The sequence below is a fragment of the Rhinolophus hipposideros genome (genome assembly GCF_964194185.1).
Source record: "Rhinolophus hipposideros genome assembly, chromosome: 25".
NCBI lineage: Eukaryota > Metazoa > Chordata > Mammalia > Chiroptera > Rhinolophidae > Rhinolophus > Rhinolophus hipposideros.
This window is the reverse complement of record NC_138071.1, coordinates 13,522,561-13,547,979: the sequence shown is the minus strand read 5'-3', so window position 1 is coordinate 13,547,979 and position 25,419 is coordinate 13,522,561. Positions and strand designations below refer to the sequence as shown.

The window sequence follows — 25,419 nt, the reverse complement described above, 5'->3', positions numbered from 1 at the left end:
CGCCTGCTGAGCCGCGACCACAGACAGCAGCCAGGCGGAGCGAGCATGGCGGGGTCCGCGGCTGCTCTGCTGCCCCTTGTCCTGCAGCTCATGAGCCTGACTGCAGCCCGGGAAACGGGCAGAGGTAAGTCGGGGCACCGAGGGCTTAGGGGCGGCCGGGCAGGACCCTGCCCTGGCACAGACCAGTCTGAGCAAACGCGCTGGGGCCGCGGCTGCCTCTCCGGCCCTGCCCTGCAGCCTCTGTTCGCCCGTCGGTGCAGGAGTCAGCTTGGGGGGGGAGCTCGGAGGCTGAGGCGTGGGGTCCAGAGGAGGGAGGGGGCTTCCTGCTATGGCCTCCGCAGGAATTCCTGCAGGCAGCAGTGGGGGAGAAACTGCCCTGGAATCCGGGAGTCTGAAGTTAATTATTTGTGTTGAGAAAGGGGAAAGAAAGGAGGCCTGCTATGGGAACTGACTGAGTCTGCGTCTGGCTCTCACCCAGCGGGATAGGCGGGAATAGAGCGGTCAGAGAGGGGAAGTGAGGACAGCTCCATGGGGAGCAATTAGGCTTTGTGTGACCCTCAGGGTTTGTTTCTGTGGGTCTCTCCAGGCAAGGGACTAACCTTATCTTCCCTAAGGGTCCCAGAGGACCCCCGGCTTCTCCCTGACCCCCCAATTGTTCCTGCTGAAGCAGGTTTGGAGGAGGATCATGGGGGATGAGAGTCAAGCTGGGGTGGAGGGTTTAAGGCGCTGAGACCCCCTCTTTGGCCACTCTTCATGGGACTGGGAAGGAAGCTAGGTACAGGAGCTACACCAAGACTAGTTGCCATTCCAGGTGACCCTGTGCGAAGGAGGGAGGGGGATGGCAATGTGCACAGCTGGTTTGGGTGCCTGCATTTGTCGGGGTGTTAGAACCCTGGATGTGGCGGGTAGCAGGGCAGGCTGAAAAGATGGATGGCACTTGTGAAAGGGCCCACTTGGACATGCTGCTGGGAACCTACAGATGTGTGATTTGGAAAGGCCGCGGAGGGAAGAGCAGCAGGTGGAGGCTGGCGGCTCTGTCTTCAGCCCCCTGAGTGGAGACAGAGCGAGAGGAGAGGATTGGGGAATGGGTTGGAGAGGATTGGGGAATGGGTCGGGGGACGACTGGCTGAGACCAGAGACTGATGGGATTTGGGAAGGGTACACACGGAAGGCCGAATCCCAGGTTTCTGAGCAGGTAGGTATGCCATTAACCAAGCCAAGGAACTCGGGCTCAAGTAGGTTTAGAAGAAAAGAGGACAACTTAGGTTTTGGACTAAAATCTCCAATCCCCCCGGGTGGTGGCAGTGGGGTGCTGGGTGGAGTGGGTGACCTTGTTTCCCCTGCCTCATAGAGCTAGTGTCGCAAGAAAGCCTTTTAGGCACCCCAGGCCGGCCTCAGTAATGAGCGAGCTCTGTAGGAAAGACCCTCCCCTCTCCCTCCTCCTCTCCCTCCTCCTCATGCCCCTCCTCCAACAGACCTTCCACTGCCCTGCCCATCCCCATTAGCTTGCCCTGCCTCGTGGCCTTTACTTTCCTGACCCAGGAGAAGGATCTAAGCGAGGTGAAAGTGGCTGTCCTCAACCTCGCGCCTGAACCCAGAGCACCCCACCTTCCCTCAACGTAGTGTCCCCTAGAACCAGGGACAGGCTGTCTTCATTCTGCCCGACACCTTGAAAGTTAGTGGAGGTCCTTCCAGCACCTTCCCCAAACCCTTCAAGAAATGCAGCCAAATCTCACTTTCCGGAGCCCCCCCTGCCCAGGGTGGTATCCCCAGGCCTCTCTGCCACAGGCCTGGAAAGAGTAGCCAGGCTTAAGGGTGGGAACAGCGAGAGCAGTTGCACACACACACACACACACACACACACACTCTCTCCAAAAGTGGTGCCCTTTCTGACAGGTGAAGGCAGGTAGTTGGCGGCACGGTTTGTTCACACCACACCTCAGGCGCTTTCAAGCAGCCCCGCCTCTCACACATCTGTCTCCTTCTCTTGCACTTCAGCCTGTGTGTTGGCTTCTGGGCCTTCCCAGCCTGACACATCAGCTCCCCAGGCCGCCCTTGTCCAAGTCCCTGGCCCAAGTGAGGATGGGTGACCCTGACATGCCACCCATGGCTGAGGACCCCTGCAGAGTCAGGCAGGCTACAGGGAGGCCCTGTGCCCCCAGGGGTCAGGGGCCCTGGGGCTGGTACCTGACTAGAAGGTTTTTGCTACTTGGAAAAGCTGGTTGGGTCACTTTTGTCCACTCAGGGCTCCCTCCTCCTCCTTCCTTACTTTTGCCCCAATACCCTCACAGCACTGTCTCCTTCAAGGGATGGCAGATGGGCAGGCATGGGGCACAGGGTGACATCACCTGGAAGACAGAACCCAAGAAACTTTGCTAACCCCTGACCATAGGCCCACGCTGGATTCTTGTGCCTTCAGATGGGGTGGTCCTCAGGGAGCCCCTGGGGCTGGCTGACATCTATGACTACCAGCACTCCTCAGCCCCTGCTGGGGGCTCCCAGGAGCAGTGGCGCCCCCTGGAGGAGCGGCTGAGAAGACTGGAGGCTGAGGTGACCCAGCTCAGAGAGCAGGTACCATTGGAGGTGGGGCAGGCCTTGTATTGTGGGAGGAAAGGAGAGAAGAGTTGGGTTTGGGGGAGCGGGCCAGGCGACCCTAAAATAGAATTTTGTTTAAATGTACACGGAGACGGTCTTATCTGAACATTCTTAACATCATTTTTCCCCCCATAAAAATGAAGAACCTCCAGGATATCCGTTTTGTCAATCCAGACTTTCATATTCTTTCATGTATTTGCAAACATCATGGAACACCTACAATATGTAAGGCATCATCAGGAAAGGTTTTGGATGGATAAAGGTCTTTAACTGCTGGGACGTGGGGATTGGGTCCCCTTCTGTCCAAAGGAGACGCCTGGGGGCCCCATGCTCCCCTGGGAGCCTGGCCAGTCCCCAGGCCCTGAGAACTGTGAGTGAACTGGATGCTGACCGAAGGGGACCCACCTCTGCTCTGGAACGGTCAAATTTCCTTCTCATCCTGCCTCAGCTTTCACACCCCACTAATCTGCCAGAGATGGTGTGGGAAGCTGAGCCAATGCCTCCAACCCCTTCACCCACATTTTCCCCCCCAGAACAACGACCTGCAGGTGAGGGTGAGGCAGCTGGAGTCCTGTGAATGCCGCCCAGCTTCTCCCCAGTGCTGGGCACTGGGACGGGCCTGGCCCGAGGGGGCTCGCTGGGAACCTGATGCCTGCACAACCTGCATCTGCCAGGATGGAGCTGCACGCTGTAACCCCAACCCTGGCCTGCCCCATTGCCATGGTGAGTGCCATCCCGTCTGCCCGCTGGGACCACACCAGACCTGGACATGGGCTTAAGTGCCAGAGTGACAGCACGATTTCCTCAGGCTGCAGCCACAATGGTCAGGTCTATGGCAACAAGGAGACCTTCTCCCCAGATGCCTGCACCACCTGCCACTGCCTGGTGAGTTCCCTGACCCACCTAAATATCCCATACCTGTCCCCTTCACCTGTCTGCCTCACTTTAGCTACCTGTTGCTGCAGCCTGGTGTGCCTGCTGAATGTCAAGTAATGGGGTCTGCCTGCCTGTCCCCTCAAGCCTTGCTACCCATGGCCTTCAGCTGATTCTGAGTAGTTCTACTTCCTAGAGTTCAAGCCCCATGCACATGGTGGGGGCCCCCAGACCCCTTTGCTTTGGGCCTGGCAAACAGTGGCAGGGAGGACAGAGAGGATGACGTTGCTCATATTCCTACATCACCCCCTCACCCGTGGATGCTTCTCCATCTGCCGCTGTCAGCTTCCTGGCTCCACGTCCACCTTCTTCCAGGCTTTCCTTCCTCACTCCTCCACTAAGGAAGGCCTTCCTAGACTCTTTCCACCCTGGGAATTTGGTGGCACCTGGAAGAGATGATTTCTGGGGTCAAGAGTGGCAGGAGGTGATGGGGGTGGGGATAGGATGTCTCTTTTCTGCTCTTGGACCAAGGGTGGCTCATGTCCCCTGAGCTAATTCAGCCCCTTGCTCCTCTGGCACGTCCCAGCCTGGGGTGAGACTTCGTTTCTGGAGGCCCTGCCCTCCAGGGTTCTGATGCCAGTCTGCCTCCCCACAGGAGGGAGCCATAACCTGTACCCAGAAGCCATGCCCAAGAGGACTCTGCCTGGAACCAGGAACATGCTGCTCACACTGTGAGCCAGGTCAGCCTCCTGCCAGTCCCGGCCCGACCTCTTGCACTTGTTCTGGGGCCCCCAGAGCAGTGGTCTGACACCTGCCACATGCCCAGAGGGTGCCTGCCCACTCACTCTGGCAGTGGCTGGGAGACTTCAGAACTGAAGCACAGGCAGCAAATGCACTCTGGCCTGGGACTGAACCAGAGGCTCAGTATCATCTTTTCCTGCCCTCAGGGAGCTTCTAATCTAATTGAGAAGATAAATTTATAGCTAATATAATGCAAGATTTAAGATCCAGTAAACAGATTAAGAGGAGATGTAGAAAGGCAATACGTGGTGAATTGCCAGAGGAGAGGGCAGGAATGTAGGAGAAGCCCACCCAGACTAGGTGTCTGGGTAGACTTTGCAGACAATTGGCTGGATCTTCTCGGGAAAGTGGAATTTCACCTGAAGGAGACAGTACTTAGGCCCTCGGAGGAAGGAGACCTTGGAAGGAGACCTTGGGCCCTCGGGGCCCAAGGACAGGATGGGGAGAAGAGTGTCGCAGAAAATCAGTCTGGGAAGGCCGGTGAGAACAGACTTGCAGTAAGCCTTGCAGTGTGGCCTTTCTTCTGCGGGCAATGGGAGCAATAGAAGGATGAAGAGCCAGAGTGTGGCATGTTCAAAGAGGTATTTTAGGAATATTCATCTGGTATGGGCTAGATGCAGAGAAAGCAGGTAGGGGGCTATGACAATAATTGTCTAGCTGTGGAGTCGGGGATGGAAGTGGGCTGCAGAAGGAGGGGTATTTCTAAAGAATGGGCAGGAGCTGGTGACTGGTTGGACCCCACAGAATAGGCAGTGGTGCCAGTGACATGAAGAGAGCTGTGAGGAAATGGAGGCCATGCTCTGCTGGGGGTGTCGCCAGCTCATGGTCAGGGAGACGGGGCTGCCAGATTTAGCAAATAAAAATAGAAGATGCCCTGTTAAATTGGAATTTCAGATAAACAGCCTATACGTTTTTAGTGTACACATGCAATTTGAAACATACTATACTAAAAAGGTATGGGTTGTCTTATCTTGTTAACGTAAGAAACGTCCAAATCTGTAGAGAATGTCTATGAGTTTATTTGAGTCAAAACTGACAATTGCCAGAAAGCAAGATCTCAAATGCTCCCGAGAATGCCAATTTTGCAGTTTCTTTTATGCATTTGAAATTAAGGAGGGAACATAAAGCAGATTACATGAAGGTGGAGAAAGCAAGATGGGGATTGGATTCAGGATAGGTAAGGTTATGTGCTCTCTCAAGGGTGGTTATTTCAAAGGTGTGTTAACCTAGATGCCCAGAAACAATGAGCAGGACTTGCTTAAAGAAAGGTAAATGTTTTACTAAAAAGTTACATGTTTAGGTGTGACTCCTCACTATGTCCTTCCTGCCCAGTTAGGAATTTATGATCAGATCACCATGTGAGGTTACTTACCAGAGAACCCTTTTTTTCCATCCACAATCTGAAATTCGAATGTAACTGAGTGTTCTGTATTGTATCTACTCTACCCCGGGAAGAATCTCATCTGGGAGTGGGAAAGGTGGAACAGGCTCAGGAGACAGTGAGGCCTGCACATGCAGCCTCTGAGTTGGCCAGAGATGAAGAGTGAAGTCTTAGGAGTTGACGGATCGTAAAGAAGAGGGGGGGACACACAGTCTGTAGGACATGTGGTGCCTCAAGGCCACTGCTAATCCATATGATGTCTTTGGGGAAGTTAAAAAAAAAAAGGCACCCTTTCCTCAATACTTCCGTCTGTTGTAAAATAATGAAAATCTACTGATTATGTTAGAGTCAGACACTTTACTGCCACCTGTTGGAAAGTTGTAGTAAATACCAAAATCTCAGCCATCTGTCACCTGTCACCTGAATGGTGCCCCTTCCTCGTGGTGCCGTCGGGTACTTTTGCCCCAGTCCTCTGGGTCTCTTACTTGGGGGCTTGGCCTTGATTTTGCAGGCTGTCCTGGAGGTCACAGGGCTGGGGAAACATGGCAACTGGAGCCCTGTGTCACCTGCACCTGCCAGGTAAGGGAATCAGAGCCTGGCCCTAGCCACCACCCATGTCCCTGCTGCTCGGCATACCCCCAGCCTGGCAGTGCCAAGCCCAATCTGGGGGGCAGATAAGACTGCTGCTGCCGCCAGGCATTGAGGCCTGGAGCCTGCGTGTCCTGCTAGGCCGGCCAGCAGAGTAACTCACAGTAATGGGCAGTGGAGAGGGAGGGAGGGCTCAGTGTCTGCCCTGCAGGCAGGGACCGTGCGATGCCAGGGGCCCTCATGCTCAGAGCTCAACTGCCTGGAGAGCTACACCCCACCTGGGGAGTGCTGCCCCGTCTGCCGGCCAGGTGACCTCCCCAACCTGCCTTATCCCTCCATCCCCTCAGCCCCAGAGGGTCCAGTACCTACTGGGGGCATGCCTTCCCTTGGGTGATACCCACCCACCCTGCTCACTGCTGACAAGCCTATCATCCTGGCAACCCTCCCCAGGCTGTGAGTATGAGGGGCAGCTTTACGAGGAGGGGACCAACTTCCTGTCCAGCTCCAACCCTTGTCTCCAATGCTCCTGCCTGGTGAGTCCCCCCACAGCTTTGCCCAGGCCCTGCTCCTCCTTGGACACCCACTGCCCCCACTGAGGCCAGCCTTTCGGCCCCTCACATGCCTTCCGAGCCCTGGTACAGTGAGGTTCACTCTCTGTCCTGCCCCTGTGCTCCACCCCTCCAAGGGTGCCCGACACCTCCCTGCCCACCCTGCTCTCTCTGGGAGCCAGACCCAGAGGCTTTACAGCTGTTGGTGTATTACAGAGGAGCCTGGTTCACTGTGTGCCCATGAAATGCCCACCCAGCCTCTGCCCTGAGCCGGTCCTGAGGCCTGGCCACTGCTGCCCGGCCTGCCAAGGTGAGCCCTGACCCTTCCCTGGTGGAGCTCCAGCAGGGCTGTCACACCATTTTTTCAACTCCAGAGCCCTCTCTGCTGGCTCAGACCTAGGGGTTCTGTCAGGGGGAATGATGCCTGGCCATTCCAGTGATGCCGGGAATGCCTGAGCTCAAATTCTGCCTTTGCCACTTCGTGGTTTTGGGCCTTTAAGTGAGTTACTCTGTGCCTCAATTCCCTGTTTTAAGGTGTGGAGAATGATATTCTACCTTAATAATGTTCACTATTAATTGCTTTGTGCGATTGACTCGGGTTGAGCCCTGGAGGCTGACCACTAGAGGGTGACAGTGAGTCACACACCAATATGGTAGTGGTGGCCAGAATAGAAGCAGCAGGGTGTGTCCTGGAGGCAGTGTGACCTGAGCGAACCTTAAGGATAAAGAGCAGTTAGCTAGGTGAAGGGTGCAGTAAGGCAGAGCGCATCCCAGGAAGACAGGGCAGCTAGAACAAAGGCTTGGGACCAACACTCAGTGTGAAGCGGATGGATGTTAGGTGGGAAGATACAAGAATATGCGATTGGGGAGACACCAGTTAGTTCCATTGGTTAGAGCGCGGTGCTGATAACACCAAGGTGGTTGGTTCGATACCCGCATGGGCCTCTGTGAGCTGCGCCCTCCTCAAAACAACAACAACAAAAGAATATGCGAATGGCCGAAAATGACAATGAGAGGTGGGGAGGGGTGGGAGAGAGGTGGGGGGAAGGATGAGCGTGGCCATGCTGGGTCCTGGGAGGCCTGGAAGGACAGGCTAAGGAGCTTGGCCTGACCCAGCCTGGGACACTAGGAGCCATCAGGGGGTCTAGGCAGAGGCACGACCTGGTCTGGAGCGTCTGGAGAGCTCTCAGAGGGCACGTGGAGGGGCAGGCTGAAGCTGGGCTCCAGGCTGGCTCCCAGCAAGCCTCCTCTCTGCCCATCTCCCCCCAACCCCAGGCTGCACAGAAGGTGGCTCTCACCGGGAACACGGCCAAGAGTGGACTGCACCTGGGGATCCCTGCCAGATCTGCCGGTGCCGGGTGAGTCCCGATGCTGCTCCTGGGCTCCCCTCCCCCGCCCCTCCAAGACCACCATTCATTCCTTCATCCCACTGAGCATATCCCAAAGGCACTGTGAGGGGACAGAGGTGGAGAGGACCTCCTCCTGGGCACTGTGACAGCGGGGAGGGGGTCGTGCCCATCTGGATGCCCAGCTCTGAGCACACTGGGTGTGCAGCATGGGTTTATGAACCAAACTCAAGGAGCTGACAGGCCTCAGAAATGAGGCAGGGCAGGATATGACACGTGGTGCAAGCTCCAGGGAGGGAGGAACGCAGATTGACGTGGGGCTTCCAGAAAGGTGCTGTCTGATCAGTAGCAACTGCACGTGGCCACTGAGCCCTTCACATGTGGCTGTCCAATTTGAGATGGGCTATAAGTATCAAATATACACCGATTTCTAAGATGTAGTACGAAAGGAATGCAAGGTAGCTCATTCGCCCTTGGTGTCGATTCCATGTTGAAGTAACATTTTGCATATATTGGGATACATTGGAATCTATTATTAAAATTTAGTTTCATCTGTTTCTTTTCATTTTTTGCAATGTGACTACCAGAGAATTTAAAATGACCTATGTGGCTTGGGTTATATTTCTGTTGGACAGCACAGCTCTAGAAAATCTTCATGGAGTGGTGATGTTTATCTGGGTCTTAAAGTGTGAGTCAGATTTCCCAAGGGAGAAATGGGGAAAGACACTCTAGGTGTTATAGACTGACTGTCTGTGCTCCCTCCCCTGCCCTCTTCATATATTGAAATCCTAACCCCCCTGGGGGGGGTGGAAGATGAGGGTAAGGGGGATCAACTATATGGTGATGGAAGGAGAACTGACTCTGGGTGGTGAACACACAATGGGATTTATAGACGATGTAATACAGAATTGTACACCTGAAATCTATGTAATTTTACTAACAAATGTCACCCCAATAAATTAAAAATAAAAATAAATTAAAATAAAATTTAAAAAATTTAAAAAAGTAAAAACATTAAAAAAAAAAAAAAGATAGAAATCCTAACCCCCAAGGTAATGGTATGAGGATATGGGGCCTTTGGAAGTTAACTGGGTGATGAGGGTGGAGCCCTCACAAATGGGATCAGTGCCGCCGCACAGCTGCCTTGCCCCTTTCCGCAATGTGAGGACACAGGGAGAAGACAGCCGTCTATGAACCAGGAAGTAGATTCTCACCCTTGAAACTGGCGGGACCTTGACCTTAGACTTCCCAACCTCCAGAACTATGAGAACTAACTGTCTGTTTTTGATAAGCCACCCAGCCTATGGGATTTTATTACAGCAGCCCAAAGGGACTAAGATGTCAGGTGTATGGAACAGTCAGGGCAGAGCCTGGGGGAGGAAAGTGGGGGCGTGGAGGCCTAAATCCAGGCAGGGTACATGCTGAGGCAGGGTATATGCTGAGGAGAGCTGTGTTTCCTGATTTCCTGAGAGCTGAAGCCAGCCCAGAGTGAAAGCCTGCCGACTAAAGACTCCATTGTGAAGGCCTTGGGGGCCCTCTGCAGTCATGTGCTTCCCCTCCTGTTCACACTGACCCCCCTCACACACCTTGACAAGAGTCATGGCTGCCCAGACACTAGCAGAGGGCCCGAGCAATGAGCCCAAATGTAGGCGTGAACTCTAGGGCTACAGTCTGTCCACAGAAGGCTATGGGGAGTAGCAGCAGCTATGGTCTGTTAACTGCCGGCTTCCAGAAGTGGATGCCATACCAGACACCATACCTCACCTCCATAACAAGGCTGCCAGGACGGGAATATTATTGTCTGTTTTTGTTTTCAGATGAGTAAAGTAAGTCACAGAGAACTTACTAACAAACTAGGGTATACCCCTGTATTAGTTTCCTGGGACTGCCATAACAAAGTACCACATGGAGTGGCTTAAACAACAGAAATGGTTGTGGAAACCAGAAGTCCAAGGTCAAGGTGTGGGCAGGACTGGTTCCTTCTGAGGGCTGTGAGGGAGACTGTTCTAGCTTCCAGTGGTTGACTGGCAAGCTTTGACGTTCGCTGGCTTCTGCCTTCATCTTTGCGTGCGTGCATGCGTGCGTGAGTATGTGTGTGTGTGTCCAGATTTCCCCTTTTTACAAGGACACCAGTCATTGGATTAGGGGCCACCCCACCCCAATATGACCTCATCTTAACTCATTACGTCTACAATGACCCTATTTCACAATCAGGTCACATTCTGAGGTACAAGGGGTTAGGGCTGCAACACATAAATTTGTGGTGGGGGCAGGAGACACAATTCAACTCATAACAACATCTAATAAGTGGATAGCTGGGGCTCAAATATTGTTTCCACCACTTGGCTGAGCTCTGATGGCCCCCTTCTCCTGCCCATCTGCCCCCTACCAGGAAGGCCACATCCAGTGCCGCCAGCGAGAATGCTCCAGCCTGTGCCCATACCCTGCCCGGCCCCTCCCGGGCACCTGCTGCCCTGTGTGCGATGGTGAGTCAGTGGGTGAAGGCTGGAGGGGCTCAGAAAGCTGACTGATAGCCCGGCCCGGTCTCCCACGAAGGACAGGACATGGGGCAGTGCGGGGCCCCTAAGGAGGATCTCAGGCACCCTCTTCCCGACAGGCTGTTTCCTAAACGGGCGGGAGTACCGCAGCGGGGAGCCGGTGGACTCTGGGAACCACTGCTCGCACTGCCGCTGTGCTGTGAGTGTGGCTGCCTGGTAGGGAGGGCCTGGCTTCCAGGCCTGCCTCGCGAATGCTGACCAGACCCTGTTGTCAGAACGGGAGTGTCCAGTGTGAACCTCTGCCCTGCCCGGCCATGCCCTGCAGACACCCAGGCAGGATCCCTGGGCAGTGCTGCCCAGTCTGCACTGGTGAGTGGGGGGCTTGAGTCATCCCGGCGCTGGCCATAGGGAGTATTGGGGGAGGGGTTTCCTTCCCTTGGACCTACAGGAAGCCCCCTTGAACTAAAGTGCAGGGAAAATCCTTTATACATCTAAGCTCCTGTCACCGCCGGTGAGGGACAAGTTCTTACCTCGCCTTCTCAGGGCAAACTGGGCACTGTGGTGGGGCCCTTGCTCTGGGGGAAGGGAAGCAGGCAGGGACCCCTGAGGAAATGGATGGCTGTCCTCGTCAAGGTGGGAGGCCGATGTCAGGATGGATGAGGCTTCCCTGTCAGCATCCAGCCCTGTCCTCTGTCCCCTATCCTCCTATCCAGGCTGTGAGTACCAGGGACACCAGTATCAGAATCAGGAGACCTTCAGACTCCAAGAGGGTGGCCGCTGTGTCCGTTGCTCCTGCCAGGTACCGTCTTACTGTCTCAAATCCCAGATTTGTCTTGTCCTGGAAGGCTTCTTATCCCATCTCCCTCCTAGGCTGGTGAGGTCTCTTGTGAGGAGCAAGAGTGCCCAGTCGCCCCCTGCACCCTGCCTGTTTCTGGCCCCCAGCTGTGCCCAGGTGTGTGTGTGGAGGGTGGGGAGAAACAGCTGCAAAGGGGAGCTGCTTCCAGTGACTGGAGACGGGTGGGTGTTCCCTCACAGTAAGGGGGGCATTGCTAAGTCCACCCACCCTTCCAGAGTATATTCAGAGGCTGCCATGGGGATGGCAAAGCTAGGGTCCCAGAAAGGGTCCTGTGGTCTGGGAAGGGTAGGGATTGGTGGAGGTGTCCAGGTTGCCATGGTGACAGCACCCTTGCTATAGCCTGCGTGCTCAATGGAGAGGAGTTTGCTGAGGGGGTCGAGTGGGAGCCTGATGGCCAGCCCTGCACAGCCTGCTCCTGTCAAGATGGGGTGCCCATGTGCGGAGCTGTGCTCTGCTCCCCAGCCCCCTGCCAGCACCCCACCCAGCCCCCTGGTGAGTGCCCCATGCTGATCTAGCTTTCATCCCCTACTTTGCCCAGCCCACCCTGATCAGCTGGGCTTCTGATCAACCTGCCCACCCAGGTGCCTGCTGTCCCAGCTGTGAAAGCTGCACCTACCAAGGCCACGTGTATGCCAACGGGCAGAACTTCACGGACTCAGACAGCCCTTGCCACACCTGCCGCTGTGAGGTACCGACCCAGGCTCACTGCTGCCCTGCTGAGCCCCTCCCAGGGCCCACCTCCATTGCCCTGTCCCCTGTTGCCAGGATGGGACTGTGAGATGCTCCTTGGTTGACTGTCCACGCACAACCTGTGCCAGGCCCCAGAGTGGACCCGGCCAGTGCTGCCCCAGGTGCCCAGGTACGCGCTTACTGCACCTGTCTGGCTTGGGGGGCCCTAGTCCCTGCCCTCCCACGGCCGTGTGAGCCCAATGGTTACTTTAGAAAGCAACAGCCTTCCGAATTATTTTCACTCTGGTGCAGCTTGGAACTCACAGGGTATGGGTAAGAGAGTAGACTTGTTTATCCCTTCGTGTCACCACACCACCCTTTTTCCCATCCTGTATTTCCTCTTCCAATACCCCACCACTCAAATACATTCGTGTATCTACCTGTATAACACCCGTTCATGCACCAAAGTTTGGGTGTACTCTGCGGGGGACTGAGTGCCAGGGTGCAGTGTGTCCTGACCCCTGCCGGCACGAGGAGTGTGTTACATATCACAAACACAGGCATGCACATGCCCAAAGCTCTTTGGCTTTTCACCCTCAGAGGCACACACATCTACCTGCAGGTGAAGGGACACACAGACACACACACACACAAAAGGGTGTGCTCAGAGAAATACCCACGCATGCCTCACAGCCCCCCTCCTCTCCCTCCATGGGGACAGCTTCCAAGTGGCACTTCCACAGTGGCTCTGGACTCCAGGGGTAGAGGAGCTGTCCCTTGGCTCCCAGCACTGTCACTCTTTGCCTCCACTCCTCTCTCACACCCTGTCCAGACTGCACCCTGGAGAAACAAGTGTTTGTGGATGGGGAGAGCTTCTCCCACCCCCGAGACCCCTGCCAGGAATGCCAGTGTCAGGAAGGCCAACCCAGCTGCCAGCCTCGGGCCTGTCCCAGGGCCCCCTGTGCCCACCCACTGCCTGGTCCCTGCTGCCAGAATAATTGCAATGGTGAGGTGGACAGGATGGGGAGGGGTCTCCTGGAGTGGTTTGGCCCCATCTATGGACATTTAGGGCTGGGGTGGGGCAGCATGATCTGGGGCAAGTAGGGCCTCTCTCAAGCCTGTATCCGTCCCCTCCCTAGGCTGTGCCTTTGGTGGGAAAGAATACCCCAATGGAGCAGACTTCCCCCACCCCTCTGACCCCTGCCGCCTGTGTCACTGTCTGGTGAGTCTGCCGCCTGGATGGGAGGAGGAGTCCAGGGGAGTAGAGGTGGGACTTGGAGAGGCCAGGAGAGGTCCAGCCCTTAGGGGTGGGAAAGGGTGAGGGTCATCTGGGCCTCCCACCACTAACCCTGCCTGCCCGTGGCCCACCTGCCCATGCAGAGAGGCAACGTGCAGTGCCTGGCCCGCCACTGCCCTATGCTGCCCTGTGCAGAGCCTGTCCTGCTGCCAGAAGAGTGCTGCCCGCAGTGCCCGGGTAAGAGCTGCACCCCGGCGGCTCCTCCCCAGGGGCCCCTCCACAGTCTTTCCCTGGGCTCCCCCACGATGTGGGTTCTCCTGCTTCAGCCTCTCCCTCCGGCTGTCCGCTGCCTGAGGGCTTGGTCCCCGCGCGCCACCAGGAGCACTTCTCCCTGCCTGGTGACCCCTGCCGCCGCTGCGTCTGCCTGGACGGCTCCGTGTCCTGCCAGCGGCTGCCCTGCCCGCCCGCACCTTGTGCCCACCCGCGCCAGGGGCCCTGCTGTCCCTCCTGCAACGGTAACGCCCTGGCGGCGCCCCCTCCCAGCCCCGCAGCGCCCCCTCCCAGCCCCGCAGCGCCCCCTCCCAGCCCCGCAGGGCCCCCTCCCAGCCCCGCAGCGCCCCCTCCCAGCCCCGCAGGGCCCCCTCCCAGCCCCGCAGCGCCCCCTCCCAGCCCCGCAGGGCCCCCTCCCAGCCCCGCAGCGCCCCCTCCCAGCCCCGCAGGGCCCCCTCCCAGCCCCGCAGCGCCCCCTCCCAGCCCCGCAGCGCCCCCTCCCAGCCCCGCAGGGCCCCCTCCCAGCCCCGCAGCGCCCCCTCCCAGCCCCGCAGCGCCCCCTCCCAGCCCCGCAGGGCCCCCTCCCAGCCCCGCAGCGCCCTCTCCCAGCCCCGCAGGGCCCCCTCCCAGCCCCGCAGGGCCCCCTCCCAGCCCCGCAGCGCCCCCTCCCAGCCCCGCAGGGCCCCCTCCCAGCCCCGCAGCGCCCCCTCCCAGCCCCGCAGGGCCCCCTCCCAGCCCCGCAGGGCCCCCTCCCAGCCCCGCAGCGCCCCCTCCCAGCCCCGCAGCGCCCCCTCCCAGCCCCGCAGCGCCCCCTCCCAGCCCCGCAGCGCCCCCTCCCAGCCCCGCAGGGCCCCCTCCCAGCCCCGCAGCGCCCCCTCCCAGCCCCGCAGGGCCCCCTCCCAGCCCCGCAGCGCCCCCTCCCAGCCCCGCAGCGCCCCCTCCCAGCCCCGCAGCGCCCCCTCCCAGCCCCGCAGGGCCCCCTCCCAGCCCCGCAGGGCCCCGTCCCAGCCCCGCAGCGCCCCTACCACCGGCTTCCTTCAGTTCAGCCTGGAGCCTCGCCCTCACGGTCCCACTCATACTCCGCATCCCCCTTTCTTCAGCCCAGTACGTGGGGCCAGCCCCGGTATTCCCCTTCCTCCTGGCCCGACCCTCCTACATCGTTGTTGTCACAGGGAATGTGTGTGTGTGTGTGGGGGGGGGTAATGCCCACTTTGCCGGGTAGAGAGCCGCCACAGCCCTTAGCCCCTGCTCTCGTCACCTGTCCCCCAGGCTGCCTGTACCAGGGGAAGGAGTTTGCCAGCGGGGAGCGCTTCCCTTCGCTCACTGTTCCGTGCCACGTGTGCCTCTGCTGGGAGGGCAGCGTAAGCTGTGAGCCCAGGGCCTGTGCCCCCGCACAGTGCCCCTTCCCTGCCAGGGGTGACTGCTGCCCTGCCTGTGACGGTGAGGGGCAGAGGAATATAGGGGTGGGGGCGCGGCTGGAAGGGCTGGGCCAGCGTCCTTCTTGTTGCCCTAGAGTGTGTCCAAAATACTTAACTTCGGCGAGGAAAATAAGCCTGGATTCTCTCCTGCCTATAATGCTATTTGGCTGTGTGATCTTGGACAAGTGACAGAACTCTCTGGGCCTAATTTTTTTTCAATGTTTAAAAATACATTTTATAAATGTGAATTTTTGTAAAATGCACATAACATAGAATTTACCATCTTCACCATTTTTAAGTGTAATTCTGGGCCTGATTTTAACTTGTGTAAAAAAAAAAGGAAGAGAGAGATTGAACAAGACCAGTTCCCCAGCCTCCACTCTTGGATTACCTTAGCAATTGTTTCTATGTACCCTCTACCACCTGTAATGTTGCTTAGGTAGTATTTTTCTTCAAATTAACTCACTTTTAAATTTAAAGGTATTTAGAAAGGAGACTTTATATCATACTGTAAATGGAAAATTAGATTTGCCAAGAATAGAATATTACCATAAAAAATGAATACCATTAAAAATAAAATATTAAATTCAAGCCAGATACTTTTGCCTGCCAAGGCTTATGAGCCTGAGACTCACCGTCCCCACCCCTCTCTTTTGTATTGACTTTTTAAAAGAGTTTTAGGTTCACAGCAAAATTGAGAGGAAGATCCAGAGAGATTTCCTGTACGCTCCCTGTCCCCACACAGACACAACCTCCTTGATTATCAATGTCCCCCACCAACTGAGTACATTGGTTACAATTGATGAGCCTGACACATCATTGTCACCCAAAGTGCCCCCGCTTACAAAAAGGAGGTCAGCAAGTGTCAGCTGCTAAGGGCAGACTGCCACCACTCTGGTTCCCCCTCCCCCTCCTTGACAGAGCAGAAGGCTGGAAAGAGCATTGGAAAGGCCATACTACAGGCCACCTAAGCCATTCCCAGTTCTCCTCAAGTTGGGAAAATTGGTGACTTCTGGCCTGCTGAGTATTTAACCCAAGGGAGATTCCATGTGGGTTTTCCCTAGAGGTTGGACAAGGAGATTTCTTGCAGGTGGAAGGGGACAGTTTGCTCTCTGCCCCTCCCCTCATTTCCCACTCCTTTGCCAACCAGCCTGGATTGAACCCTCCCTCCCCGCCATGGCCAGCTCTCTGAGGCCTTGGATTCAGGCCAGGCGCAAGGCCAGAACCTGTGACTGCTGTCCTCTCACCCCTTTCTGCTGTCCTCTCCCTGTCCTCTCTCCAAGGCTGTGAGTATCTAGGGGTGTCCTACCTGAGCAGCCAGGAGTTCCTGGACCCCCGAGAGCCCTGCAACCTGTGTACCTGCCTCGGAGGCTTTGTGACCTGCAGCCACCGGCCCTGTGAGCCTCTGGGCTGCAGTCACCCGCTCACCCCATCTGGACACTGCTGCCCCACCTGCCAGGGTAGGAGAGCACCTCCCTCTGGACTTCCCACTGCCCCTTCTGGACTCTCAGCAGCCCCGCGTCCCCTGGTCTGGCCACCATCACCTCTCCCCTGAGAGAGCCACAGCAAACCCACACCCTGTGTTTTCATCACCTCTCACACTGTGTCCACGCCCTCCTCTCTGATCCTGCTGTCACCTCACTGACTGTTGTACTCACCAAATAACTGGTCCCTGTGCTTCCAGACGGTCCTGCTCTTACATGGTCTCACTGACTTCCTAAAATAGGACATCAGCAGACTTAAAACGGTTCAGTGGCTCCCACTGCCCTTGGGTGGGTCATGAGGGGCAGCTTCCTTCCCTCCTGCTTCCCTAGTCCACCCTCCCGAGCCCAGCCCATCTCTCACCTTCCTGCCCAGGTGTGTCCATCCGCTCACGTGCTCATCCCACACTGGCCCATGCAGACAGAATGTTCTCAGCAGTCTGGGATCCACCTCCAGTCCTCCACTGCCTTCATGCCTACAAATCTGACCACTTACAGCCTCACTGAAGTCCTTCCTCCCACCCCTCACCTTCCCAGCCACTTCTCTCTCCCTCTCAGTCTCCTTTAGGTTTGTTAGAGGTCCCTAGGCCCGGCTATGTGTGTGTGTGTATGTGTATGAGTGTGTATATATGAGTGTGTTGTCTGTGTCTGTAAGTGTCTGTGTGTATGTGAGTGTGTATAAGTGTGTGTATCTGTGAGTGTGAGTATGTGTTCTGTTGATAGCGACCCTTCCATTGCCTTTCCCACTCTGCCAGGATGTCTCTATCATGGGGTCACTGCTGCCACTGGAGAGACCCTTCCTGACCCACTTGATCCCACCTGTTCCAGCTGCACCTGCCAGGTGAGGTGGCCCTTTGGGAACTTGGTAACCTCCCATCTCCTCTCTGGCCAGGGGTTGTTTCCTTCACCCAGGTCTCATGGGGTACATTCTGCCTGTAACATCTAATGGGAAAGGATTGGATTCAGTTCAGGTCTTTGGGGCCAAGGAAGGGGTGTTTGGGCCTGGCAGGCTTAGGAGGGGTGTGTGTCTGGTGTCTTGGGGCAATGTGTAGCCTGGTTTGAGGATGTGAGGACGTGGGAGTCAGGAAGTGGCAGTGTGATCTCTCTCCCCCAGGAAGGTTCCATGCACTGCCAGAAGAAGCCATGTCCTCCAGCTCTCTGCTCCCATCCCTCTCCAGGACCCTGCTTCTGCCCTGTGTGCCACAGTGAGCTGCCCTCCACACGCACCAGCTCCCCATACCCTTCCCTGTCCCTTCCCTCTCCCTTTCTGCCAGGCCTGAAGTTGGATAGGGCAAGATGACACGGCCTCCTGACCCAGAAAGCATGTCACCCACAGGCTGCTTCTCTCAGGGCCGGGAGCACCAGGATGGGGAGGAGTTTGAGGGGCCCACAGGCAGCTGTGAGAGGTGTCGATGTCAGGTATGGTCAGGAGATGGCAAAGGGGGCTGGTGTAGGGCTGGCCTAGGGAGCAAGCCACTGACCCTGTATCTCCTGCAGGCTGGCCAGGTCAGCTGTGTGCGGCTGCAGTGCCCACCCCTGCCCTGCCCACTCCAGGTCACAGAGCAGGGGAGCTGCTGCCCACGCTGCAGAGGTATGCCTGGCCAGTGGGGCTGCCCCCTTGCTTTGGCCCTGGGCCCCATGCCCCCCCATCTGCTCACCTCCCTCCCCTCCAGCTTTCCCACCTCCCTGTCTACCCCTCTGGCCCTCCCATACCTCAGCCCCTGAGGAGACGGGCTTGGAGAAATTGAGTTAAATTGGGCACAGGGTTAGTGATGGAACCTTTCGTTCGTTGCACATGCATTTATTGGATCCTGCTGTCCCCGACTCAGCATCTTTCCCCTCCATCACAGACAGACGTTCTGCCCAGGCCACCTTCCCACCTCATCCTGCAGACCCCCTCCCTTGCCAGACCCACATGCCCTGCTGAGGACCCTGGGTGGTGGTCATGGACGTATAGACGTATAGAACCCAGCCAGACTCAGAGCTTATCCCTACCCATCTGGACACAGGCTGCCTGGCTCATGGGGAAGAACACCCTGAAGGCAGTAGCTGGGAGCCTCCCAACAGCCCTTGCTCCTCCTGCATGTGTCACAAGGGCATCGTCACCTGTGCCCACATCCAGTGTGTCAGCTCCTGTGCCCAGCCCCACCAGGGGCCCAGTGACTGCTGCCCTCAATGCTCTGGTACTGGGAATGGGGGGTGGGGCAGGGATGGCACAGAGGCAGCACCTCGTCAGCATCTTCTTGCCTATGTACTGGTATGGGTGGCAGAGAAGGGCTGTCCCAGAAGTGGCCCTCATTCTTATACACCCTAATCCTGAGGGCTGGGGCTGCTGGGGGGCAGAGAACCCCACCCCTGTCATTGCTGCCAGCCTGAAGGCTCCCTGGTCCTGTTCTGCTCTTACCCCGCAAGACTGTGAGCATGACGGCCGGAAGTATGAGCTAGGGGAGAGCTTCCAGCCTGGGGCAGACCCCTGTGAAGTGTGCATCTGTGAGGTGGGTGAGGGCCATGCTGAGGGGTTGGAGCATCATTGGGGGGACAGCCTGGCTGGTATGAGGAGCAGGCATTATGGGGGTCAGAGACAAGAGGTGATCAGGGCTTGGGGTGAAGAGCCAGGAAGTCTGGGGTTAGACACGGGGCACTGGTGCTGAGTGTGGGGAGGCAGTGGGCAGGTCCTCCTGGCTGCACAGTAGGGTGGGTGTGTCTAGGAAGTCGTGGGGAAGACACCTGGGAAACGGTTGGGGGCCATATTGGGGAAATTCCATTTGAAAGGTAATGGAGAGCCAATGGAAGGGTTTGGAATAGGCAGTGACATCATAGGTTCGGAGATTAGGTAGTGGGTTGGGGAGGAGGCTGGCTGAGTGTGCAGGAGGGTCAGAGGTTACATGACGTTTCAGGCCCAAATAATAGGAAAGGGAGACATCATCTCTGGGGATAAGGAGCGAGTTTGGGGAGACGCTGAGTCTCTGCAGACGAGCCTGACCTGCCAGAGAAGGCAGATGGAGCAACCTGGGCTCCAGAGGAACAGGCTGGCACTCGGCTTTCCTGTCCTGGGACCCACATGCTGCTCACTCCTTCCTGTTGTAGCCGCAGCCTGAGGGGCCTCCTCGCCTTCACTGTCACCGGCGGCAGTGTCCCAGCCTGGTGGGCTGCCCTGCCAGCCAGCTCCTGCCCCCTGGGCCCCAGCACTGCTGCCCCACCTGTGCCCGTGAGTCCCCAGATATGGGATAGATAAAGAGGTCAGGGCTGCCACCCAGAGAGATGCTGGGAGAACCAGCTAGCTGTCCTCCGCGGTCAGCCCTAGCCCTTCCTGAGTCCAGTGGACTGTTCCGGAAGCCCACGCCCTGGAGGGGGAGGCTTGCACGACCCCACGAGGAACTGGGGAAGCTGGCAGGGACCCCTTGACTCTGAAGCTGGGTGCAGTTGGTGGAGCATCTTGCCCAGCAGGTGGCACTTTGGGGTGGCAGTTGTGCCAGCTGCTGGCTTCTTGAGGGCAATGATGTCAGGACCAAAGGGGTAGTGAGTGGCCCAGCTACAGAGATGGGGAGAGCTTTTCTTATCAACACTTGCTAGGACGAGGTTAGGGAAAGAGGACTAACATTTATTAAGCACCTACTGTACACTAGGCACCGTCCTTGGTGCTTTTAATAAACAGTATCTCATTTAATTCTGTTACTCAGTGAGGTTGGTTATTATTACTCCCTTTTTACAGATGAAGAAACTGAGGTTCAGAGAGGTTGGTTGATCTGCCTAAAACGGCATAGGCACTGAGTGCTGGCCAGGATTGGAACCTGGGATATCTGGCTCTTTGTGTTTTCTTGTGCTCCCTTAGCCAGGCAATATGAAGGAAGTGGGAGAGGGAGAAGTTCGGGCAGCTGGGTGGTCTTTGGAGATCTCAAGCTCAGGAAGCCAGTTTGTCAGTTTGCAGGTCCCCCACACAAGTAGCCTCGCAAAGTTCCTTTTCAAAAGTCTAAACTTTTCTGTGCTGAATCAAAGGGAAAGAGGATTTATTCTTCCTGAGATCAAGGTGCTGAGGATATGGGGATGCCCCGGGCCCAAGAAGTTTGGGGTTAGAGTGGGGAAGTGGGATCAGCTGGGCTGTCCTGCCCTGCTACCCCCTTCTACCCTCCACATGATGTTGTCTCCACAGAGGCCCTGAGTAACTGCACAGAGGGCCTGCTGGGGTCTGAGCTGGCCCCACCGGACCCCTGCTATACCTGCCTGTGCCAGGTGAGCCGTCCTGCCTTGGGGACTCCCAGACCCCCCTCTTCTTCCTCCTCTGTGTGCTTTCCTGCAGCAGCTCCAGGCTTCCTGGTCACCCTGACATTCACCCACTTGTCCTGAATGTCACCTTCTGCCGAGGCCCTGCTCTCTCCCTGCCATTCTCTACCCACAGTGTTCTCATGACCCTCCATAGGACCTGACGTGGCTCTGTGTTCACCGGACCTGTCCTGAGCTCAGCTGCCCCCCATCAGAGCACCACACCCACCCTGGGAGCTGCTGCCCTGTGTGCCAGGGTAAGTGCCCAGGCTTGGCACTGCACCCGCAGAGCCTGAGCCCAGGAAGGAGGCAGAAGGGGTGGCATCCCTGGGCCAAGTGGGCAGCCCAGGGTCTGCGCTGTGAACGCAGGCTTAGTTCTTTCGTAGAAATGGAGGGCTATTTGTTGGGGCAGAGTAGAGACCATGAAGCAGATGAAGGCAGGGAGTGAAGCCTGGATTCCGAGGCTTGTCCGTGGGACTGAGGGACCCAAGCCCACTCGCAGGGTATTGCCCTGCTAAGCTGGCAGCCAACCAGAGGAGGGCTCCAGCCTCTGGCTTTCTGGGCTTCCAGGACCCTTTAGACGTCTCTAGCTCTGGTGCAGAGCCCACCCTCTGCATGCTGGTTGAAGAAATCAACACCTTCAGCGTGCTAATTGGGTGGGGTGGGCACCCCCTGCTGTGTGGTGAGCTCCAGGGAAGAGGGATGCACCTGGAAGGACCGTGCTCTCCCAGCCCCATTTCTTCCCATCAGAATGTGTGGTGGAGGCCGAGGGCCGGATAGTGGCAGATGGAGAGAGCTGGCGGGACCCCAACAATGCCTGCATTTCTTGTACCTGCCATGTGAGCTGGGGGTGGGGGGGTAGGGGTGGGGTGGAGGACCTTATAGATGGCAAAGTGAGAAGCCCCAGGACCCTGGACTAGCGAATATGGGGGTCTTCAGTTAATTAGGAGAGTGAGAGGGTGAGAGGTATCACCGGGTGAGAGGGCGGAGGTATCTCTGTGCTGGGACAGGGAGCTGGGGGCTCGACTTCATCCCCCAGTTGAACATGAAGTGAGTGTCCTTGTGGGCAGGGGCAGAGAGAGAAGGGGCTAATGCCTCACACTGTGACCCAGATGGCCCCAGAAGTGTGAGGTCAGGGAACCCAGGCCCTGCCGGAACTCCACAGAGCAATGTCTGTCCTCAGCGGGGCCGTGTGGAGTGCCACCTTGAGGAGTGCCAGGCCCTCTCCTGCCCTCATGGCTGGGCGAAGGTTCAGGAGGCCGGCCGGTGCTGTGAGCGATGCCAAGGTGCGGGCTAGGGTGATGGGGGAGGAGGAGCGAGACCCAGTGTGAGAGTAGGCAGCTGATCCTCGCCCCCCACCCCTGCAATGTCCGCTCAGCCCCCTCCCAGTCCTGTACGCACCAGGGCCGAGAGGTGGCCTCCGGGGAGCTATGGGCCGTGGACGCCTGCACCAACTGCTCCTGTGTGGCTGGCACCGTGCGTTGCCAGAGCCAGCGCTGCCCATCGCTCTCCTGTGGCCCGGTGAGTGCTGCGGTCTAAGGCGGTAGGGCAACACAGTGGGAGGGAGGAGGCTGGCCTTGGGCCGGGGCCTGCAATTCCCGGAGTGGCCACGAGGTGGTGCCCTGAGACCGCCCTCAGTGAGTCCAGGAGCCCAAGAGCTCCTGTCCTCAGGAAGGCTCTGCGTGGGGCTCCGCCCCGAGTGCGGTGGTTCTGATCCTGCCTGGGGCTGAGGCCAGGACGAGGCCCCCGCCCTGAATCCCGGCAGCTGCTGCCCCCGCTGCCTGCCCCGGCCCGCTTCCTGCATGGCCTTCGGAGATCCGCATTACCGCACCTTCGACGGCCGCCTGCTGCACTTCCAGGGCAGCTGCAGCTACGTGCTGGCCAAGGACTGCCGTGGAGGGGACTTCAGGTGCGCAGCCCCCTCCGCCTTCTCCCTCATCCCCTACACCCGTCCCTGCTGACCGCGGCACCCGGGCCTCTCACATGGCAGCGTGCACGTGACCAATGACGACCGGGGCCGGAGTGGTGTGGCCTGGACCCAGGAGGTGGCAGTGCTGCTGGGAGATGTGACCGTGCGACTGCTGCAGGGCAGGGTGGTCACGGTGAGCAGAGCCTAGGACTCGGGGAAAGGTTGGTTCTGCGCTGTCTGCCCTGCGCACCAAGATCACCCGTCCTCCCGCCTCCCTCTTCCAGGTGGATGGACGCCCCGTGGACTTGCCCTTCCTGCAGGAGCGGCTGCTGTACGTGGAGCTGCGGGGACATACTGTGATCCTGCACACCCAGCCGGGGCTCCAGGTGCGGCCAGGGCAAGTGGGGCTGGGGGTGCTCGGGCCTGCTCAGGCTTCTGTATCTCTGGAAGGAGTGGGGAGACCAGCTATGGCCCGAGCCAAACAAGGTCACGGAAGTGAGAGAGTTCTGCTGGATTCTGAGGGGAGGAGAGCAATCAGGATCAGAGGCCTCCGGGTGCAATGAAAGGAGCTCTGAGCTTGTTTTCTAAGCGTGGCTCGGCCACCAGCACACGGGGGCTCTTAGGCCGTTTCTCTGCACCTACGTGTCCTCACTAGTAAAATGGGGAAAGTTTAGTGGGGAAGGGGGTGTCAACTAAAGTTTCCTAGGTGGTTCCAGGATTCCTTCCATGTCAAAGAGTAATTCACTCCCCTGCCTCCGGCAAGAAGCACACTTTGTAAATTCATAAAATAAGACTTGTCTACACTTACAATCCAGATTCTAATTGCGCTTTTTCTTCTAGGTATAAGGCCTGAATGTCCATGACATAGTGAATCTCTGGAAGTGGGTTGCATTTCACTTGGGGACTCAGTTCAGGGATGCCTACAGGAGAAGGTGCTTTCCGGGGAGCCCCGGGGAGCGGGTGGCTCTTGACAGCTCCCATAACATGTGCAGACTTGGCTGTGGCCGGAGCAGCCTGGCTTCCGTGGAGAGCCTCCACCCGCCCATTTTCCTCCGCTCCACCAGGGAGCGTGCGGACACACTGCATGCGACCAGGATGGACAGTGAGCTTCTTGGGGTCCCTACTTTTTTCCCCCCACACCCCAGTCCCAGCCTCTCTCCACAGGTGCTGTGGGATGGGCAGTCCCAGGTGGAGGTGAGCGTGCCTGGCTCCTACCGGGGCCAGATTTGTGGGCTTTGCGGGAACTTCAATGGCTTTGCCCAGGACGATCTGCAAGGCCCCGAGGGGCTGCTCCTGCCCACCGAGGCTGCATTTGGGAATAGCTGGCAGGTAGGTGAGTGGTGCAGCAGCCCCAGTGGGTAGGGAGGGCACAGCTGAGCATGTCTCAGAGCAGCCCTCTGGTATGGAAACGAGTTAGCAGGTGGACACAAGATGGCTTTTGGGCTTTCAGGGTAGTCTGGGTGCTCTTGCCTTTCATGGAGCTGGGGAAGACAGGATGGCCTGTTGAAAGAGGCCTCATCATCTGACTCCCCAACCCCTGTTTTGCCACTCATGGGCTGTGCGACCTTGAACAAGTTACTTGCCTGCTCTGGGCCTTGGTTTGTCCCCAAAATGGGAACAAAGGAAAAGTAGCCAATGCTTCCTTTGCTGTTCTTGTAGGGAGGTTTTTGAGAAAACTTTTGAAGAACAGTACACAAAGGTCCGCTGCCAGTGGATGTTGTCACAGTAGGGCTACTTTCCCCACCTAGGTTCTAGAGGGGCCGGGACCTGGTCGGCCCTGTTCCAAGGGGCGTGAGGTGGATCCATGCCGGACAGCAGGCTATCGTGCCAGGCGTGAGGCCAATGCCCGGTGTGGGGTGCTGAAGTCCGCCCCATTCGGTCGCTGCCACGCTGTGGTGCCACCGGAGCCCTTCTTTGCTGCCTGCGTGTATGACCTATGTGCCTGTGGACCTGGCTCCTCAGCTGACAGCTGCCTCTGTGACGCCCTGGAAGCCTATGCCAGCCATTGTCGCCAGGCAGGGGCAACACCTGCTTGGCGGGGCCCCACACTCTGCGGTGAGGGGGCAATGCCCAGTGCCAGATTGGGAGGGGCGGGGCAGGGCTCAGGTCTGGACAGGGTAGGTAGAGGGAAAGCCACAAGGGGTGAGCACAGCGCCTGGAGCACTGTGCCCTGCCTTCACTGTGCCTGCAGTGGTGGGCTGTCCCCTGGACCGCGGATTCGTGTTCGATGAGTGTGGCCCGCCCTGTCCACGTACCTGCTTCAACCAGCACGTCCCCCTGGGGGAGCTGGCCGCCCACTGTGTGAGGCCCTGCGTTCCTGGCTGTCAGTGCCCTGCAGGCCTGGTGGAGCATGAAGCCTACTGCATCCCACCCGAGGCCTGCCCCCCGGTCCTAATCACTGGGGACCAGCCACCCGGTGCCCTGCCCAGACCCAGCTGGGAGCCCCAGGGGCACCCTGATCCAGGACGACACTGACCGGGACTCGTCAGGCCAGAAGTCGCCCCCCGGAGAGCAGCGCCCACCCTGACCAGAGCTCCAGGCAGAGTGCCCCCTTGGGCACTGGGAGCCGGGACCTGCGTCCCGCAAAGAACCCAGCCATGTTGGGTCAGAAGCAGTAAACTTGGGGCCTGCCCTAAGGCTGCCTTGTGTGTGTGTGTGTGTGTGTGTGTGGTGTGTGTGCTTCCTGCTG

General features: G+C 57.8%; 1 protein-coding gene across 1 annotated transcript; it reads left to right on the top strand.

Moving 5' to 3' along the window:
- Positions 1-25,252, top strand: KCP (kielin cysteine rich BMP regulator). Its single transcript, XM_081038719.1, has 40 exons — positions 1-124; positions 2,420-2,571; positions 3,129-3,318; positions 3,404-3,480; positions 4,124-4,208; positions 6,689-6,771; positions 7,003-7,096; positions 8,062-8,144; positions 10,525-10,618; positions 10,750-10,829; positions 10,906-10,999; positions 11,344-11,429; positions 11,501-11,582; positions 11,826-11,978; positions 12,068-12,174; positions 12,252-12,345; positions 12,988-13,161; positions 13,295-13,377; positions 13,536-13,629; positions 13,719-13,907; positions 14,932-15,102; positions 16,364-16,540; positions 17,317-17,402; positions 17,676-17,766; positions 17,898-17,980; positions 18,059-18,152; positions 18,571-18,744; positions 18,974-19,056; positions 19,649-19,769; positions 20,712-20,791; positions 20,979-21,078; positions 21,572-21,660; positions 22,005-22,107; positions 22,200-22,342; positions 22,558-22,730; positions 22,812-22,923; positions 23,015-23,116; positions 23,895-24,059; positions 24,479-24,785; positions 24,922-25,252. The coding sequence occupies exons 1-40, from the start codon at positions 46-48 to the stop codon at positions 25,203-25,205; spliced, it is 4,911 nt and encodes a 1,636-aa protein (XP_080894845.1). The 5' UTR covers positions 1-45; the 3' UTR covers positions 25,206-25,252.
- The last annotated feature ends 167 nt before the right edge of the window (positions 25,253-25,419 follow it).

Bases quoted from the DNA above. Each gene is read 5' to 3' on its own strand.
- KCP (XM_081038719.1), top strand. From the start codon at position 46: ATGGCGGGGTCCGCGGCTGCTCTGCTGCCCCTTGTCCTGCAGCTCATG. The intron at 10,619-10,749 runs GTGAGTCAGTGG...TCTTCCCGACAG, and splicing joins CTGCTGCCCTGTGTGCGATG to GCTGTTTCCTAAACGGGCGG. The intron at 23,117-23,894 runs GTGCGGCCAGGG...CTCTCTCCACAG, and splicing joins ACACCCAGCCGGGGCTCCAG to GTGCTGTGGGATGGGCAGTC.